General features: G+C 42.1%; 1 protein-coding gene and 1 long non-coding RNA gene across 2 annotated transcripts in view; both read left to right on the top strand.

Annotated features, from left to right (window-relative positions):
• The window catches only part of LOC121232941 (microtubule-associated protein 1B-like), an 86,798-nt gene extending 79,989 nt beyond the window's left edge, over positions 1-6,809 (top strand). The window contains exons 7-8 of the mRNA XM_041121445.1: positions 1,944-2,182; positions 2,897-6,809. Coding sequence (XP_040977379.1) covers positions 1,944-2,182; positions 2,897-3,052 — 395 coding nt within the window. The 3' untranslated portion in view covers positions 3,053-6,809. The remainder of the gene's footprint in view (positions 1-1,943; positions 2,183-2,896) is intronic.
• A 5,896-nt stretch (positions 6,810-12,705) lies between these two features.
• Positions 12,706-12,987, top strand: LOC121232990. Its single transcript, XR_005931796.1, has 3 exons — positions 12,706-12,845; positions 12,932-12,935; positions 12,977-12,987. It is a non-coding gene; the product is annotated as an uncharacterized LOC121232990 (long non-coding RNA).
• The last annotated feature ends 7,107 nt before the right edge of the window (positions 12,988-20,094 follow it).

Below are 20,094 nucleotides of genomic sequence, written 5' to 3'. Positions count from 1 at the left end.
CGTAGGTGAAGTGAAATCAGTAGTAGTGAACCACTTTATTCATTGTAAGAATCATGTAGGTACAACACTCTTAACATAAAATAATGCAATTTAATATTGTGAGAGGCAAAGGTACTATCAGACATTGGATGCTTTTATTACTTTGCTGGATTAATTTTAAAAAGAGTATTTAAAAAAATGATAACAGTAGTAAGAGCACTTTCAGTGAACTGAGCATGTATATCACATAATCCAGTTAAAGTCTTATGCCATCAGTGATGACTAAACATACAGAAAATTAATGTCATTTTGAATCACTGTTGTGTATTCTAAGTAGTAATAAAATATGAATTAGATTACTGAAGGAGGCATTGTGCTAATATGTTGTTTCTGGCAAATCTTGTTAGAGAGTGTTTTGGGGATACTTTGATTTTGCTGTTGTCAGGACTGATGTTCTATTGAAAGCTTTTTACAAGGAGCAGGTCTAGGATTCAGTACAAGCAAACCAGCATTCAGCTATCTGTAGCTTTCCCATTTTAAGTGGTCTGCTGTTCCTTTCTTACACCATCATTTGCATGTCTCTGTTAGTAGATGCTTTTCAAAGCAGCGGTACAGTTCCTCATGCTGTACATTTCTCCAGCACTTTAGCTTTAGATTAGATTCTTCTTTCTTGAAGCATACTTCTCAGATATACGCTAGAGCTGAAGACAAGGCCCTATTTGATAAAGACATTTAAGTGTAAAATGTAATGTTTAATATTTTATCCAATGTTGGTATCCACAATTCAGAAAGATGTATCACAGATTTTTAATGATGAAAGATGATAAAAGATTTTGTAACATACCCAATAGTTAAAAACTCTCTAATTCAGGAAATCTTATTATGATGCTTATTTGGCATATTGCCCTATGATGAATGGCAGGTCACACTAGACAATTGTATTGGATTTTCCTGGCTTTACAATATGTGATCCTAAATAGAGTGTATTGCTCAGATAATTTAGTTCACCAAACTTCATCCTCTGTGACATCATGAGAAGACCAATGAAACATAAATGGTGATCATCTGGATACAATTGCTGGTTGAATCCTGATTGTCAGTTCACACCGTGATCCAGTGTAGCAAAAGCAGCTTTTTTTGGTAGTATTTTTAATGTGAGTGTTTAAACTTTGAACTTCCTTTTGACTGAACCTCTTCTTAGAACAGATACTACACTATGTATAGCAGCAAAAACATGCTTCCCTCTACTTTTCGTGATAAGTGGCTAGTTTGTGTATGCAAGTAAGGATCCAGCAGGCAAACAAATACTTGTTCTCAGTTTCCTGAAGTAATTGCTTTAGGAAGTTTCTCTGTTCTCCCAAATTCCTCTTTTCCCCTCTTTCTGCTCACATGTAGTAGCTTCCTGATGCACCTGTAAGACAGTCTAAGCATATCAACAGCTACTATGTCTTGGTATGTGCTGATACCCCAAATCTCAGGATCACTTCTGCATGGCTCCCTGTGTGACCCTAGCTTTTATAATCATGCGTACCTGAGGCTTTTGAAAAGCTGTCCTTCTTAACTTGGAAAATAATACTGCCATTTATTGAATGGTAATTCTGTAATCACAGCCCTGTGTAGTAATTGTTGGATAATAGTAGTATATTATACTGGGAAAGGTTCAGTCAAATGTTGGTTATGTGGTAATGAGTTTTTATTGTATTATATAGTTAATTACTTTTATTCCATTTTTTTTCCTCCCAGTACAATCGTAATTGGCATACAACAAAGCTGGAATGTGTCATTAGATGTAGGAGGGTAATGCCATAATTGTTTCGGGGACACAGAAGTACAATTGTAGCTATGAAATGCTTAACCAACACTAGCAATTTTAAGAATATAATCTCAGTGGTTATAATGGTAATTAATAAATGCATGTTTTTAACCAGCCTGTGATATATTATTTTGTTGTTTGATTTCCAAAGGACCTGGGAATAGTAAGTCAGCAAAATCTACAGCGGTGCCTCCAGGACCTCCGGTGTATTTGGATCTGGTGTACATTCCCAACCACAGCAATAGCAAGAATGTCAATGTTGAGTTTTTCAAGAGGGTGCGGTCATCCTACTACGTGGTGAGCGGGAATGATTCTGCAGCCGAGGAGCCAAGCAGGGCTGTTCTGGACTCCCTGCTGGAGGGCAAGGCCCAGTGGGAGAATAACATGCAGGTAGGCTCTTCACTAGTATTTCTACCTGGAAATTTAATCTTCTCTGGGAAGCAACTACAGGAAGCCAGAGCGCCTCTGGAGTGGGCGGCGGCTGCTGGAGACAGGAGTTCCCAGTCTGGGCACCTTGTTTCACCAGTGATGTGAGTGGACACCCAAGTGAAGCACAGAGCTGCACCATACTCAGCTGCTCCCCCATTTTTGGCCCTTCTGACCTGTCTCTGGAGAATAAAACAGTTGGGAACTGGTTTACAGGGCCATTTGGCTATTTCATCTTGTTGCTATACCGTATATGATCCAAGTTTGGAAACCTTGCAGTTTGTATGTTGGAAAGAAAAGTGAATGTTTCATGGTTTATATGGTAATCACATACACTTGGAAACTTCATGTGCCTTTCCAACATGATAAATAAGTAAACAAAATATTTGGCCATAATCTGAAGAGCTATTGGTGCAGACTACAGACTGCTACTTCTCTGGAAAGTTGCATCTCAGCACCTTAGAGAACCAAGGTTTTATTTTGATAAACTGCTTCTTTACAGTCATTTTATCTTATCTACATGTTTATTTCCTTTTATCCATCCATTTATTTAAGTATTTATTGCATAAAGACCCACTCTTTCCAAAAGGAAATCATACTTGTTACTTACAAAGACATTTTTCTTATCAGTTGTTTCTGTTGTCCATTCCTCAGGAGTTCTCCTGTTTTGTGTTGCAGGTGACCTTAATCCCAACCCATGACTCAGAAGTGATGAGGGAATGGTACCAAGAGACCCATGAGAAACAGCAGGACCTCAACATCATGGTTTTGGCAAGCAGCAGCACTGTTGTTATGCAAGATGAATCTTTTCCTGCATGCAAGATTGAACTGTAAGAACAAGACCATGCACCACAAGATTTAACTTTGTTTCCAGAAATTCTTCAGTTTGAAAACACCTTTTCTAAAAATTCAACCCATCTTTTTCAACTGCTGAACTGTATACCTGCAAAATGCTATACTGTATCACGGTGATGCAAGTCACTAATATTTTTCAGTCTTTGCTTATCGATAAGGGAAATAACAGCATTCCCATAGTAGGGTTCAAATTACTGTGAAAATACAGATCCAGTTTCATCTCTGCTGAACGTTTGGAAACCATGTACTAGCAACCCCAACTGACTTCTGCCAGGTAGAGGCATTTGTCCTCTAAAGAAACACAAAGAGAGAGAAAGAGAGAGAGGGGTAGGAGGATAAAGTAATAAATAATTAGATCTCCAGTAGTCTCATGGCAATAGCTGTATCACTTACTGCAGTTTGTTTATGCACTCACATGAAAAGGAAGTTTTAAATTTGTATCAATCTGAGCTATCACAAAGGAGGTCCTTACTTTACAGAATTAAGTTAGCTGGAAAATAAGCAGCAGCAGAATGTGGCTAGGAAGGGATGTACAACCTAAATGCTCATTAGCAGTTTTCCACTTTAATTTTAACTCTGCATACTGACATACCATAACAATTGTAGGCCAAATACGCACGTAGTCTGAACCCCATTCAGAATTCTAAAACCTTTCTTTCAACATGCAGAATTGTTGGTCTAAGGCATGCTCCCAGTAAAAATCCACTCACTCCAGTCAGAACTGACCGGTCCACATGCTTAAACACCCATGTCCACTGTCAATTAACTGAAGCAAAATACCAAAGCAGTTGGGAGTACATACAGTAGACAATTTGCCTTAGAAAGTGACTTGAATGTACAAAGAAACTTGATGCACTTATTTTTTAATGTTGAGACGGCAAATTTATAAAACATCTGTGTAGGATCATAGTTACACCAGTAAAGAAGTGTGAGTGTGCATGTGTAGTACTAGAAACCTGACTGGTCAAACAGCTTGGTGCTATGAATTACGTATGTTAGTTCTGTGAACAATTCATTGATGCACCAGGACAGATCAACAAGGCAAGATGAGCATTTTTTTGGAAAGCTTCTTTTGTACTGTGGAAGCAAGATTGAAGTGGTGTCCAGTAGCAGAGTTGTAAAACTTAGTGAAACATTCAGGATGATGAAAGAGGTTACCTGCGAGTCTGTACAGTATTCAACCTTCCTTTGTCTTACCTTATTTTGTTTAATTTAAGAGTAAATATGGGAACAAATGTACAGAAACCTTTTTTTTTTTTTTAGTGCTGCGTGAACTTTTAATAGCTTTTTGACAAAAGTTTTCATTTACAGGAAAATGCAAAGAAAAATTTTTCAGGTGAAGGCAATTTTTTTAGTAGTTTTGTAAGATTAATTAATAATGCTGTTTAAGGTTCTAGTGAGAATGGATATTGAGGTAAGATTTATTGAAAATAGTCAACTGCCAATACCTTTTTGGGGGGGGGGGGGAGGGGCACCCTGGTGGTAAAATTAACCTATTGATGATGACAGAAAATGGGATTTGAAATGTTGATTGCCTAATATTTACAAGGGTGTAACCTACATTCTCAATCCTCACAAGATCATGAAAAAAGATAGAATAAGCAATAAGCTAAAATAAGTCCCTTTCCTTTCCTTCCCTTCCCTTCCCTCCTTCCTCTCTCTCTTCCTTTCCCCCTTCCTTTCCTTCTCTAGACTGCTTGCAGCGGAATAGCATGTAGAACAGTTCAATCATTTAAGACAGTTTGGATTTCTTAGTCTCAGAAGTTTTATCCCAATAAAAAAAAATTGTTACATTGTAGAAGGTTTGCAAATCTGAATTTAAAGAAGGTGTAAAGGCCTCCAAAATGAAGAGATGTGCTGGTCTGTATGGTTCACCATTATGGCTGGTATTAAGTTTCACAGTGTAGGGAACTATGACCTCATTTTATTTTATTTACTTATTATTTATTTCAATTTTACATTGTTAGGATATTTTTGTTTAGCAAGTACATGTTTGCACTCCTAATTTTTATAAGGGTTTTTTTTATACTGCTTTAGCGCCCTTTAAATGTGGGCTCCTGAGGCCTGTTTAATGCTGTGAATTACTGTTTGTCAATTGTTGGGGTTTTTGATTTATTTTTAATGTCTTCTTTTTTTTAGGTATTTCTAGCGATGCTGTTTTATTTATTGCTATAGCTTTTAAGTCATTAAGAATAACTCAGAATGACTGTGGCAGAAAAGGCAGATGGAAATGTATTGTGAAAACAAGCACGTTTGCTGGGTTCATAATCATTCACTTAAAATTGCTTTTGTAATACATAGTCTTCAAAGTTATAGGCAAAATGTTTGGCAGAATAGTTGTACTATTTCTACAATTCTGCTTTGTCTACTTTCTTATATAGGTCAGATTTCAAACTTTTTGAGTGGGTGGGAACAGATTTTATGACAATATCTGAAATGGTTTGTACCTCTGCTTTGGTAGAAAATCTAAGTACAGCAGTGGTCCTGAGACTAATCTCACTTATGCCATTTACTCTTGTGAATCAGGAGCAATTTCACTACAATCAGGGAAGTTACAGTCATTTGGTCCTACTTGTAAATGAAATTAGAATCAAGCCTTAAATCTCCCCAAGTAAGTTTGTGATGGCTCAAGCATTTGTTTTACTTTAAAAATAATAATAATTAGGCAGCTACAGCTGATCTTAAAATGTTCATTCATTTTTTGCTGCTACAAGAGTATTAAAAACCCAGTCTGGCTATTCTGAGGTATTATAATGCCTGTTCCATCCATTCCCTTTTAAATGGTAATCACACCTGGGTGTAACACAGCAATGAACTCCTCCATTAGCTCCTCTTGCCCTTAATGTCTTTCCTGCCTATGGAACTAATCTAACTGTGCTAATCATAATACTACACAGTTAGTTTAGTAACAGTCATCAAAATGTACCATGTACATTAATGATGAGTGTTGTTGATCAGCATAGATTTCTAGGAGCATGGTTTGTTATTGGTTAATTATAAAGATTCAATAGGACACTCCATGTAAATGATGGTATTACCCATAACAGCATCCCCAGTCATGATCTTTATGCTATTACTATACTGCTTCATAAATCCAATGAAGAATTAACTTTAGAGATCACACCCCACTCCTGAACTTGGACAGGGCCTCTCTTGCATGCCTTTTCAAAGTCCTGTGGTGGGTCTGACTTCACTGACCTGTACTTTTCACCTCATCTTTCATAGAATTCACTTTTGATTTTTTTATTATTATCTTACATACTGTGGTGAATGGAGGTAACTGTGTATATGAATGGGGTTTTTTAATTGTCTACAATAGCTTATGCATTTTAGGAGAGTTCTGGTACTCATTTACTAAGATTTAATCAGTTTGTTAATTGAATTTTCAATCCTTCCCACCACAAGCAAGTCAGCTCCAAAGAGCACTTACTGTGCATTTAGGACATTACTGTCATATCCTTCTCTTTGTTCATTTGTTGCAAGAGGTTCTTGCTCAGTAATGATGTTTTGAGAGAAATAGTAGTTTTGTTGGTTTATTAGAAAAGGAAAAAGTATAACGCTTACACTTGTAAGAAACTGTAAGCTTTCATCTTTCACTTAATTGAACAAAACACTAAAAACTAAAGGTAAGCATTTCTTAGAATGCAATTATATTATTCACCTGGTTTAAAAATGTTTGCTATTTAAAATAAAAAAAAGAAAAAAGTCTGTGTGTTGTGACTTTACAAAAAATCTACAAAAATAAGTAACTAAATAAAACAATGGCATAAAAATATTGAAAGGAAAAAAAAAGAAGAAAAAAAAAGCTTCTCTGCACTAGACTAGCTAGGAGCTCCAGATGGCAGAGCTACCTCTTCAAGACTGGGCTGTAATCACAACTGTAAAAGAGGAAATCTGAAATATGCTTTCAGGCATTTGCATGCAGCCATCATCTTCCAAACTATGGAAAGAAACAGTCTTGTTGCTGGCTGAGAAGCACCTCACACACCTTCTCTCGTTCTGAATGGTGTTTGTGTCAGTCCGCAGCTGTGTATGGTATTATGTCTTCTAATCCTGCATCACTTCTATCCAGTCATATCTAATGTAGAAAATTAGTTTCCAGTGAAAGTAATATGTAGTGCTTTTATGATATTTGTGTGCAATGTCGCCTCTTCCATTGAGGATATTTGATGTAAAGGAAACAAACTCAGTTCCACAATAAAATACAAAAGCGGTAAAGTGGTGTTGACATTTCTTGTCTTTGTGTATGTACACATTTTTGTAAGTTTTCCCTTTCCTTCAGTCATGATTACCTACTATATGGGCTTTTTCTCAAAAGATCAGTGACTATTTAAATGCTAGATAAGAACCAATCTTTATTTAGAAACTGAAAAATAAATGCTAAAGATTATTTTTATCTCTTGTGGTGTAAAACATTACCATGATGTCGCTTCTTTTTGTTCTCATTTCTGTATCCCTCAGCAGCATGAGAAAACACCTCATTTTCAGTAAGTACATGTTCAAGGGGCTGTGTCAGAGATAATACCCAATAAAACTACATTGCTGAGGCGAGCAGCTCCTGTGCCGGCACGATCCGCAGCGGAGCGCTCTAGCGCGATGCACAGACGGGTTTCCTGAACCTGGGAAACCTCAGGGGAGCCTAGAGAGCTGCCAGGAGCCCGCAGGTCGTGCCACAGCAGCTGATGAGACCTGGGTGGTGCCAGGAGCAACGGCAGCCAAGCCCCCCCCCCCCCCCGTATAAAAGAAGCCCCTAGAGAATACTAGTGACTAGGGCGGGCAAACAGGGTGTGGCATGGCAGTTTGTGCAGAAGGGTGCTGATGCTCTGCCAGCTCAACCAGGGAGCAATGGTATCCACCTGGCAGAAGGCCATGGCCTCTCTAAGCTCTGCACCCACCACAACTGATGCAGCTTCCCAGACAGAGCTCTGGTGAGAACATGCTGCCACCTAGGTATCAGGCTGCAGGCTGTGCCCTGCTCTTATGCCAGTACCCGATGGCAGTAGTGAGCACACCTGTGGGAGGTGCACCCAGGTAGAGGAACTCCTCTGCTTACTGACAGAGCTCTGGGAGAAGGTGAGTAGGCTGAGGAGTATCAGGGAGTGTGAGGGAGAGATAGACTACTGGAATCGCACCCTACCTTCCCTGAGACAGGCCCAACAGGTAGACAGGATGCATGATACAGAGGATTCCCTATCCTCTCTTCACCTGGGTGAACACAGTGATTTAAGGGATAGGGGGCAATGGCAACAAGTTCCTGCCTGGTGCAGCAGGTGTGTCTCCTCTGTGACTACCCCACCTTCCCAGGTGCCCTTGCATAATAGATACAAGGCTCTGCAAGTGGAACCAAACAATAATGAGGATGATGGTTCATCTAGCTTGGAGGTGTTGCCAAGGTTAAGTCAGCCTACACCCTGCATCAAAACTGCTTCCGTAAAGAAAAAAAGAGAGGTTGCTGTCATAGGAGACTGACTCCTGAGGGGAACAGAAGGCCCAATATGCAGACCAGACCCACTTCTTGGGGAAGTCTGCTGCCTCCCTGGGGCCCAAGTTAAAGATGTGAAGAGAAAACTTCCTACCCTGGTATGGCCCTCAGATTATTATCTGTTATTGATTTTTCAGGTAGGCAGTGATGAAGTTGCAACAAGAAGTCCAAGGGCAATCAAGAGAGACTTCAGGGCCTTGGGATGACTGGTTAAGGGATCAGGAGCACAAGTAGTGTTCTCTAGCCTTCCAGTTGCAGGGAATGATGAGGGAAGAAACAGGAAGAGCCAGCAGATCAATACCTGGCTCTGAGCCTGGTGTCACCGGCAGAATTTTGGGTTTTTTTGATCATGGGTTGGTCTACACAACACCAAGCCAGCTGGCAACAGATGGGGCATGAGTGTCTCAAAGGGGGGAAAAGGATCTTTGCACAGGAGTTAGCAGGGTTCATTGAAAGAGCTTCAAACTAGATTTGGAGGGGGAAAGGGATAAAACCAGGCTCGCTAGAGATAAGCCAGGGGGCGGCGCACCAATGTTTGAGGGATGGTGTGCTAGTGAGGACCTTTGGTCTGCTGTCTCAGTGGAGGTAGGGGAGGGAGATCCATGCAGCAGCAAAGATGCAAGGGTTATTGATGTGTTAGAAACCATGGAAGTGCCTGAGTACGGTCACATAGAAATTAGGGCTTCTCCCCCTAGTGAAGGTGGCGGGATCAATAGCCCAAATGAAGTGCATCTGCACCAGTGCAGGCAGCATGGGCAACAAACAGGAGGAGCTGGAAGCCTTTGTGCAGCGGGAAAACTATGATATAGTTGCAATCACGGAAACATGGTGGGATGACCCACGCAACGGGAATCCTGCAATGGATGGCTATAAACTCTTCAGAAGGGATAGGCAAGGAAGGAAAGGTGGTGGGGTACCTCTGTATGTTAGGGAGTGTTTTGAATGTCTAGAGCTTGATGATGGTGATGAAAGGGTTGCGTGTTTATGGGTAAGAATCAGGGGAAAGGCCAACAAGGCAGATATCATGGTGGGAGTCTTACAGACCACCCAACCAGGATGAAGAGGCAGATGAAATATTCTGTAAGTAGCTGGGAGAAGTCTCACAATCGCTAGCCCTTGTTCTCGTTGGGGACTTCAACTTACTAGATGTCTGCTGGAAATACAATACAGCGGAGAGGAAACAGTCTAGGAGGTTCCTGGAGTGTGTGGAAGATAACTTCCTGACACAGCTGGTGAATGAGCCAACTAGGGAAGGTGCCCCACTGGACCTGCTATTTACAAACAGAGAAGGACTTGTGGAGGTGTATTGGGTCTGGCTGAGATGGAGTTAATAGTCCCCATAGCAGCCCTCATAGAACTGTGCTCTGCATCAGTAGCTAGAGAGGTGTTGATAACACACCAGTGTTTTGGCTACTGCTGAGCAGCACTGGCACAGCATCAAGGCTGTCTCCCCAACATTTTTGCCCCCTCCCTCAATGGCAGGCTGGGGCAGGGCAAGATCTTGGGAGGGGACATAACCAGGACAGCTGACCTAAACTAACCAAACAGATATTCCATACCATATGACGTCAGCCCAGATATAAAAGCTAAGTAAAGGGAGGCGGAAGGGAAGGCATTTTTTTGTCTTCCCGAGCAACCACCACGCGTACTGAAGCCCTGCTTCCCAGGAAGTGGCCAGACATCGCCTGCTGATGGGAAGTAGAGAATAATATCATTTGTTTTTCTTTGCTTTCGCGCGCGACCTTTGCTTTCATTTTATTAAACTGTCCTTATCTTGACCCACGAGCCTTTTGTTATATTTTCTCCCCCCTGTCCAGCTAAGAAGGGGGAGTGATAGAGCGGCTTTGGTGGGCACCTGGCACCCAGCCAGGGTCAACCCACCACAGGAGGTCCTTCTTCAAGAAGGAAATCTTAAAGGCGCAGGAGCAGACCATCCCCATGTGACGAAAGACAAGCTGGCGGGGAAGAAGACTGGCCTAGCTGAACAGAGTGCTTTGGCTAGAACTCAGGGGAAAGAAAAAAAAAAAAAAAGATATTATGAACGTTGGAAGAAGGGGCAGGCAACTCAGGAGGACTACAAGGATGTTGTGAGGTTATGCAGGGAGAAAATTAGAAGGGCCAAAGCCCAACTAGAACTTAATCTGGCTACTGAGGTAAAAGACAATAAAAAAATGTTTCTATAACTGCATTAGCACCAAAAGGAGGGCTCCATCCTTTATTGGATACGGGGGGAAACATAGTGACAAAGGCTGAGGAAAAGGCTGAGGTACTTAGTGCCTTCTTTGCCTCCATCTTTAATAGTAAGACCAATTGTTCTCAGGGTACCCAGCCCCCTGAGCTGGAAGACAGGGACAGGGAGCAGAATGAAGCCCCCATAATCCAAGGGGAAATGGTTAGCGACCTGCTACACCACTTAGACACACACAAGTCTATGGGGCTGGATGGGATCCACCCAAGGGTACTGAGGGAGCTGGTGGAAGAGCTCACCAAGCTGTTTTCAATCATTTATCAGCAGTCCTGGCTAACTGGGGAGGTCCCACTTGGCTGGAGGTTAGCAAATGTGATGCCCATTTACAAGAAGGGCTGGAAGGAGGATCTGGGGAACTACAGGCCTGTCAGCCTGACCTCGGTGCCAGGGAAGGTTATGGAGCAACTCATCTTGAGCGCCATCACATAGCACGTACAGGACACCCAGGTGATCAGGCCCAGTCAGCATGGGTTTATGAAAGGCAGGTCCTGCTTGACTAACCTGATCTCCTTCCATGACAAGGTGACCCGCTTAGTGGATGAGGGAAAGGCTGTGGATGTTGTTTACCTGGACTTTAGTAAAGCCTTTGACACCGTTTCCCACAGCATTCTCCTGGAGAAGCTGGCTGCCCATGGCTTGGACTGGTGTATTCTTCGCTGGGTAAAAAACTGGCTGGATGGCCGAGCCCAAAGAGTTGTGGTGAATGGAGTTAAATCCAATTGGTGGCCGGTCACAAGTGGCGTTCCCCAGGGCTCAGTATTGGGCCCTGTTCTGTTCAATATCTTTATCAATGATCTGGACAAGGGGATCGAGTGCACCCTCAGTAAGTTTGCGAATGACACCAAGTTGGGTGGGAGGGTTGATCTGCTTGAGGGTAGAAAGGCTCTACAGGGGGATCTGGACAGGCTGGATGGATGGGCCAAGGCCAATTGTATGAGGTTCAACAAGGCTAAAGTGCCGGGTCCTGCACTTGGGTCACAACAACCCCATGCAGTGCTACAGGCTTGGGGAAGAGTGGCTGGAAAGCTGCCTGGCAGAAAAGGACCTGGGGGTATTGGTCCACAGCCGGCTGAATATGAGCCAGCAGTGTGCCCAGGTGGCCAAGAAGGCTAATAGCATCCTGGCTTGTATCAGAAATAGCGTGGCCAGCAGGAGCAGGGAAGTGATCGTTCCCCTGTACTCAGCACTGGTGAGGCTGCACCTCAAATACTGTGTTCGGTTTTGGTCCCCTCACTACAAGAAAGACATTGAGGTGCTGGAACGTGTCCAAAGAAGAGCAACAAAGCTGGTGAATAGTTTAGAGAACAAGTCTTATGAGAAGCGTCTGAGGGAGCTGGGGTTGTTTAGCCTGGAGAAAAGGAGACTCAGGGGAGACCTTATTGCTCTCTACAACTATCTGAAAGGATGTTGTAGCGAGATGGGTGTTGGTGTCTTTCTTTTCCCAAGTAACAAGTGATAGGACAAGAGGAAACAGCCTCAAGTTGCACCAGGGGAGGTTTAGATAGGATATTAGGAAAAATGTCTTCACCGAAAGGGTTGTGAAGCATTGGAACAGGCTGCCCAGGGCAGTGGTTGTGTCACCATCTCTGGAGGTATTTAAAAGACGTGTAGACGTGGTGCTTAGGGACATGGTTTAGTGGTGGACTTGGCAGTGTTAGGTTAATGGTTGGACTTGATGATCTTACTGGTCTTTTCCAACCTAAATGATTCTATGATTCTACTATATTTAAGAAGAGGTAAACACTGCTGTGCAACAACAGCCAGAGAGAGGAGTGGGAATACATGAGAGAAACAACTATGCAGACACCAAGGTCAGCGAAGAAGGAAGGGGAGGAGGTGCAGAGATTCCCCTGCAGCCCGTGGTGAAGATCATGGTGACACAGGTTGTCCCCCTGCAGCCCATGGAGATTAACGGTGGAGCAGATATCCACTCTGCAGCCTGTGGAGGACCCCATGCCGGAGCAGGTGGGTGTGTCTGAAGGAAGCCAAGCTGTGACCCCGTGGAGAGCCTGTGCTGGTGCAGGTTCCTGGCAGGAGCTGTGGTCCCGCAGGGGACCCATGCTGGAGCAGTCTGTTCCTGAAGTACTGCACCCCGTGGAAAGGACCCATCCTGGAGCAGTTTGTGAAGGACTGTCTCTTATGTGTGGTACCCCACTCTGGAAGAGGGGAAGAGCATGAAGAGGAAGGAGCGGCAGAGATAAACCATTAGGAACTGACTGCAACCCCCATTCCCCAACCCCCTGTACTGCTCGGGGGGAGGAGGTAGAGAAACCGGGAGTGAAGTTGAGCCCAGGAAGAAGGGAGGGGTGGGGGGGAAGGTATTTTTTAGATTTGTTCTCATTTCTCATTATCCTACTCTGAGATGATTGTCAATGAATTAAATTTACTTCCCCAAATTGAATCTGTTTTGCCCGTGACAGTAATTGCTGAGTGATCTCCCTGTCCTTATCTCAACCCATGAGCCTTTTGTCATATTTTTCTCCCCCTGTCCTGTTGAGGAGGGGGAGTGATAGAGTGGCTTGATGGGCACCTGGCAGCCAGCCAAGGTCAACCCACCAGATGTACAGGTGTTAATCCAATTAACAGGCAGTATCTTGTAGGCCTTAGAGCCACATATCCCTCATAATCCTTCATTCCTTATGGTTTTATCATATAACAATTCTTACAGGTTAGTATATGACCAGTAATAATATAAACCAAAATGCAAAATCCCAGAGCAAGCAAAGCTACAATTCCTAAAAACAACCAGCAAATTTAGATGATAATAATAGGGTCATCAAAGTCTATTTGCAGGGTTGTAGATTGTACTTCTGTTGTCATTTGATCAAAGGAAGTTCATCCAGATCATCCAGCTCTGCTGTGACAGGTGATACACTCTGTGTTGTGTCTGAAGATGGTGTGATCCTTTTACACTGAGAAGTGTGGATCTGGTTCAGCAGCTCTTGTGCTTTACTGTAGCATTAGTAATTACCAGTACCTGATAAGGTACTGGTGTTTTCACTGGTATACCTTCATGTAGACCCAGTCTCCTGGTTTCAAGGAGTGACAGACTTCAGTGGTGGGTTCTGGTAAAACTATTTTCAGCTGTGTTTGGAAAGTCCTTAAACATTTCATTAATACCTGGCAATATTTTAGAAGAGCATTATCTGTTAGTTTTAAGTTTGACTGCATGGGAGTTAAGGGTGCTGTGTAAAGCAGTCACATGGGTCTGCCCATTAAAATCTCGTGAGGTGACAGCCCATATTTTCTGTTCACAGTGCTTCTCATATACATCAATGGGAGAGGTAACACATCCAGATATTTCAGGACAGTTTCTGCACAAATTTTGGCTAATCTGGTTTTAAAATCAGGAGTTTTTCCTCTCTACAGGCCCACTGGATTGGGGGTGATGAGCAAAATGATATTTTGGGTTTATTTGTAGGGCTGCACAAATTTTCTGCATTACTTGTCCAATAAAATGGGTCCCTTTATTGCTATCTAATGTTAGGGGAATACTAAACCCAGGAATTAGTTCTCTCTTTTTTTTTTTTTTTTTGGTAACAGTTGTTTCGTCTGCATGTTTACAAGGACAGGCTTCCATCCTGAGAACATATCTAAAATGACAAGGACATACTCAAAATTACAACATTTAGGTGTTTGAATCAAGTAAATTTGCCAATTTACAAATGGTCCCCACAGTTTAGGGTGTGCAGCTATACTTGTCTTCTCCTTCAGTCTTACATTATTTTGTTTAAAAGTTGTCCTAACAATATGAAGATTTAAGAATTTGAACATTACTTTGCTAGCAAGCTTCAATCGTTTACACCTTAATTTCTGACAAAATTAAAGCCCCTTCATGATTGTTCAAGCTATAGAACTATTTGTTTAAATAAAAATGTGTATGAATTATACAAATAATAAATTTATGTAGACTATTTAAAAAAAAAAAGAAATCATATTTAAAAAAAAGAAATCATATTTAAAGTCCCTTAACTTTCCTTTTTCAGTATGTCCTAGTTTCAGCTGGGATAGAGTTAACTGTCTTCCTAGTAGCTGGTACAGTGCTATGTTTTGAGTTCAGTATGTGAATAATGTCGATAACACTGATGTTTTCAGCTGCTGCTAGTAGTGTTTAGACTACTGTCAAGGATTTTTCAGCTTCTCATGCCCAGCCAGCGAGAAAGCTGGAGGGGCACAAGAAGTTGGGAGGGGACACAGCCAGGGCACCTGACCCAAAGTGGCCAACAGGGTATTCCATACCATGTGACGTCCCATCTAGTATAGGAACTGGGAAGTGGGAGCAGGGAATCGCCGCTCGGGGACTAGCTGGGTGCCGGTCGGCGGGTGGTGAGCAATTGCACTGCGCATCATTTGTACATTCCAATCCTTTCATTATTGCTGTTGTCATTTTATTAGTGTTATCATTATCATTATTCGTTTCTTCTTTTCTGTTCTATTAAACTGTTCTTATCTCAACCCATGGGTTTTGCTTCTTTTTCGCGATTTTCTCCCCCATTCCACTGGGTGGGGGGGGGAGTGAGTGAGCGGCTGCGTGGTGCTTAGTTGCTGCCTGGGGTTAAACCACGACACAGTATTAGCTGTATTTTCAGATATACTAACATTTTAATGATGTAGTTGTTACCGAAATCCGGAATAAAACTCCTTAACACCGATGTGATGTTAAGAAGCAGGCACTTGGTTTATTGCAGCGCTGGGGACACAGGGGATCGCTCCTCCAAAGGCGTGTCCAACTTAACATTAAATTCATCAGTTTTTATAAACTTTTTCTGTCAAGTCATTGTTACATAAGCTCTTTACATAAAAATGCATACTATGCTCGCTCTTAAATTTAGCCTTTATAATGATTGGTCTTTTGATTATATCACCTTATCAATATTCTTATTTAAAAACAATCATTGGTCAGTTTCACTTAGGTCTACTGATTGGAATCCTCGATACTCAAATTGAGATGGGAAGGGTAAGGGGGTTTCCAAGCAGCAAACTGGTGTCCATGATGGTTTCCTTAGTTTCTTGAAACAAAATATAAGAAAACCAGTAAGTTCCTGGTGAAGTTTCTATGGTTAGCTTATTTCAAACTTAACAATACTAAGGTTCCTATGGTCACACATAACACAATTCCTAAAGTTTCTATGACTACATTTCAAACTTAACATTGCTACACATTATGCTTCACAATTTTCTACTTCTTAATCAAACCTAGCTCTTTTATATAATCAAATCTTAATTTCTTTATCATAGTATTTGCAACATAGTCATTAGCTCAGTGACTTCATTAAAGCGTTCTATTGCTCTCATTCCATTCCAAAATAATGTTGAGAATAGACAAATAACTGAAAAGTATGCGCACAAGAGAAATTTGGGGCAAACCAATCAAAAATTTGCTGTAAACCAATCCTGTCATATAGCTGCAGTCATCCCCCTTTGCTGGTGTGGGCCACTGAATGGGTCACATGAGCAAAGGTATATCTGTTATTCTTCTTGCTGTACTCCCAAAGACATTTTGCCTGCAGTTTGCAGGGAGCTCTAAATCACTCCAGCCAGGCTCACAGCAGGGTATTTCCTGCCTCTTCGGGTTGTTGTAGTACAATTAGTGTGAAGTGATCAAGCAAACTATAGCTTCAAACCCGGGTGGGAGAGGAGGTATTTTTCAAGTCATAGGGGAATTTACCTATCTCTCCTTTACTATCTTCTCAGGAATATCTCCTAGGGAGAAATCCCTGGGCATATCACAGGAGTTTGAGCATCCCCACCTTCTTCATCCTTAAAAAACTAATCTCAGTCAGTGCTCGTTGAGTAGTTAGTTTAGCTCGTATTCAGTATGAACTGAAATTTTTAAAGCAAAGTTCTTGCTGTTTTGGTGAGTGAGCCTGGCATTCTTGGCTCTCTGGTGGGGGGGTCTGAACGTTATCTCAGCCCCTTCCCCTGCACTGACCCCTTTCACTGCTGAGTGCTGCTGCCTTTAGCACTGACATTCAAGGTGTGTTGGGGGGTCCTGCAGGACGACACCAAAACTGTCACCTGGCCTGTCCCTGTGATACCGAAAAGCCGGTCGAAGAAACTCTCTAAGACTCATTTTGGAGTTTTAGAAAGCAGGCATTCTTTACTGCAGCGCTGGATGCACGGGGGATAGTTCCACCTAGCGTGCATACCACAGCTTTAGCACTAACAGTTTATATAGAATAACTAATTGCATATTCATCAGATGAGTATACATATACATAAAAATGATTGTAACTGATTATCTTAGTACTGCCTACATCCGATCATGCGCAATGAAGGAGCCATTTGAGTTGAAGGGCTGCTTTTGCGACCACCGACCCATTTGAAGTTCTTGCTGGCTGTCCTTGAAGTCTTTATTCTTGTCCTTGTTCTTTGATCTTGAAGCTTAACGCAGTTTCAATCACATGTGGTCAGTTTCAACATTGTTCTCATCTAGTGTACAGGAACATCTAGTCATAAGAGCCAAGAACTGCCAAACTTATGAATAATTACTAGTTAATCACTTGACTACACTTTTGTAATTATCTCCCCGGTTACCCTTTGTCTGTTGTTTCAACCATAATGTTAATATATGATCATTTATCAAATCTCACTTGCACAGTCACCTAGCAGCAAACCATTTTTCATAGAAGGTACAAAATATTAAAACCATAAAAATTTGAACAAACCACACGAAATGTATGGACATATGCTATCAGTATATCTGAGTGGAGTTTCCCCTTATCTCTCCTTTGCTGGGCTGTGATTGTTTGAATACACAAGGTTGTCATTTGAAACTGAAGCTGAAACCCTCCAGTTCTTTTTTTTTTACCTTGCTTCCTCAGGCGACTGAATAGTGGTTGGATTGAGACTCAGGGCATGCTATTTGTTAAGGGATTTCAAGGCTCAGTTCAGGTTTTGGTTCTTTGAATGGCACAGCCACCGCCCTGTTTAGTTTAGGGCTTATCAGACAACCCAGGGCTAAGCTGTCTACACAGCTCCCCGTGAGTCGTCTCTGCAGAGAGACAGGGCCTCAAGGCAATGCAAGGCTGGGTCGCTTTTGTAACCCCCCATGAGTCGCCTGTGTGCACTAGACATGGTGAAACTCCTTTGTGAACTATGAGCCGGACAATCCACACAAGTAGTTAGGGAGAAAGTTAATGATTTCGTATGACTAGTAGTATAGAATTAGTCTTACCCACTTGGGTTATTCTAACACGCTGCGAGAAGGAAGAGTGGGTTGTGAAGGGAAATTCAAACTGTAACTGCTCAGCAGTGGTAGTTTGTGACGGAGGAATGATCTGACACGGAGAGCAAGAAGACCCAACTGCAGAAGGGGTTAAAATGGGTGGAAGCAGGGATGCCAGAGACAGCAGGACTCCCTGCAAGACAAGTCCCTGATCCAAGGAGATATATGATTGGTTTTGTGGGGTTTTTTAATCGTTTTCCTCCCCTAAGGAGCTGGAACCCTTCTAGGGATCATTAAAAGATTCTGCCCTTATGAATGACAACAATGTGGGCACAGGTGATAGCCTATTTCCATACATTCTGTATGGTACGTCTAAATATTTTGATGGTTTTAATATTTTGTACCAGCCGTGGAAACTGGTTTGCTGCTAGGTGACTGTAAAAGTGAGATTTGGTAAATAATTATTAGAAATCTTATACTAACACTATGATTGAAACAATAGACAAAAGTATAGCCAAGCAAATAACTGGTAGAGGCAGTTACTCATAAGTTTGGCAGTTCTTGGCTCTTATGACTAGATGTTCCTGTACACTAGATGAGAACAATGTTGAAACTGACCACATGTGATTGAAACTGCGTTAAGCTTCAAGATCAAAGAACAAGGACAAGAATAAAGACTTCAAGGACAGCCAGCAAGAACTTCAAATGGGTCGGTGGTCGCAAAAGCAGCCCTTCAACTCAAATGGCTCCTTCATTGCGCATGATCGGATGTAGGCAGTACTAAGATAATCAGTTACAATCATTTTTATGTATATGTATACTCATCTGATGAATATGCAATTAGTTATTCTATATAACCTGTTAGTGCTAAAGCTGTGGTATGCACGCTAGGTGGAACTATCCCCCGTGCATCCGGCGCTGCAATAAAGAATGCCTGCTTTCTAAAACTCCAAAACGAGTCTTAGAGAGTTTCTTCGACCGGCTTTTCGGTATCATTTTGGCACCCCAGATGGGACGAGGCTTCTGAGACTCGACAGACGTGGGATCGCAGGACCTCCAGCCGGCACCGAGGTTTCTCGGGGAGACCCTTGATCCCCGTTCCCCGGGCTCACAAGCCAAGGCCACCGGTCAGATTTTATTTAAAGGCGTTCTTTTGATTAACCTGGTTCTGGTATTCTGGTCTGGTACTCTTACCTGGAAGCCTGACTAAGAGAGGTCAGCAAGGAAGAGATACAAAAGGATCCTTAAAAGTCTGGTATTCTGGTAGAAGTACTTCTCTGGTAAAGGGTATTCGTCTCGCTGGTTGAAGGCGAAGATACTCATTGGGTTTGGTCTCGGTACTTGGCTTAAGGCTTTGGTATTTGACTATTGATTTTGGAGATGACCTTCTGATCTCTGATTGATTCTGTTTGGTATTTTGACTTAGGCTCTGATATTTGTCTTTCCAATTTCTGATTTTTGTATACTGAAGGTGTTGATAACGGGAACAGGGCAGTCAAGTGAACTCCCTCAAAAATCACCTCTGGGGTGTGTTTTAAAGCACTGGAAACAGCTGGGGGGTGTCCCGGGTGGTAACGTGCGGAGAGAAGATTTGATTCAATATTGTAATCATTGGTGGCCTCTGTGTAAGCTTGACGAAGGAGAAAAGTGGCCCGTGAATGGGACGCTAAATTATAACACCATATTACAACTTATGTTATTTTTGAGACGTGAGCAGAAATGGGATGAAGTTATGTATTGTGATTTGTTCTTTATCTTAAAGAATCATCCTGAGTGGCAAAAGGATTGTGGAATTAATATAGCACCCAGCGATCCTTTTGTGTTATCTTTAGAAAAAGAAGGAAACAAAAAGGTGACAGTAAGCTCAAAAGGTGCTGTTCTGCATGTAGTATTGGGCAAAGATGTTTAAAGTTATACGAGCAAGAACGAGAGGATGATACTGAAATGATAATTGGATCTCAAAGGGCCCCACCTAGACCTGCTCCCAGAAATAGTGATGAAAGAGAGCCCATGAATAGTCCTGTCGCAGGGTGAAAAAGAGCTAAACAGAGCGAAGTTATTCAAGCTCCTCTTCGTCAGGGGCTTGGGACTGAGGGTGTGGCAACTATTAAAGTACCCTTTTC

This window comes from Aquila chrysaetos (assembly GCF_900496995.4).
Source record: "Aquila chrysaetos chrysaetos chromosome W unlocalized genomic scaffold, bAquChr1.4 W_unloc_2, whole genome shotgun sequence".
Lineage (NCBI taxonomy): Eukaryota > Metazoa > Chordata > Aves > Accipitriformes > Accipitridae > Aquila > Aquila chrysaetos.
This window is presented reverse-complemented; position numbering and strand designations above follow the sequence as displayed.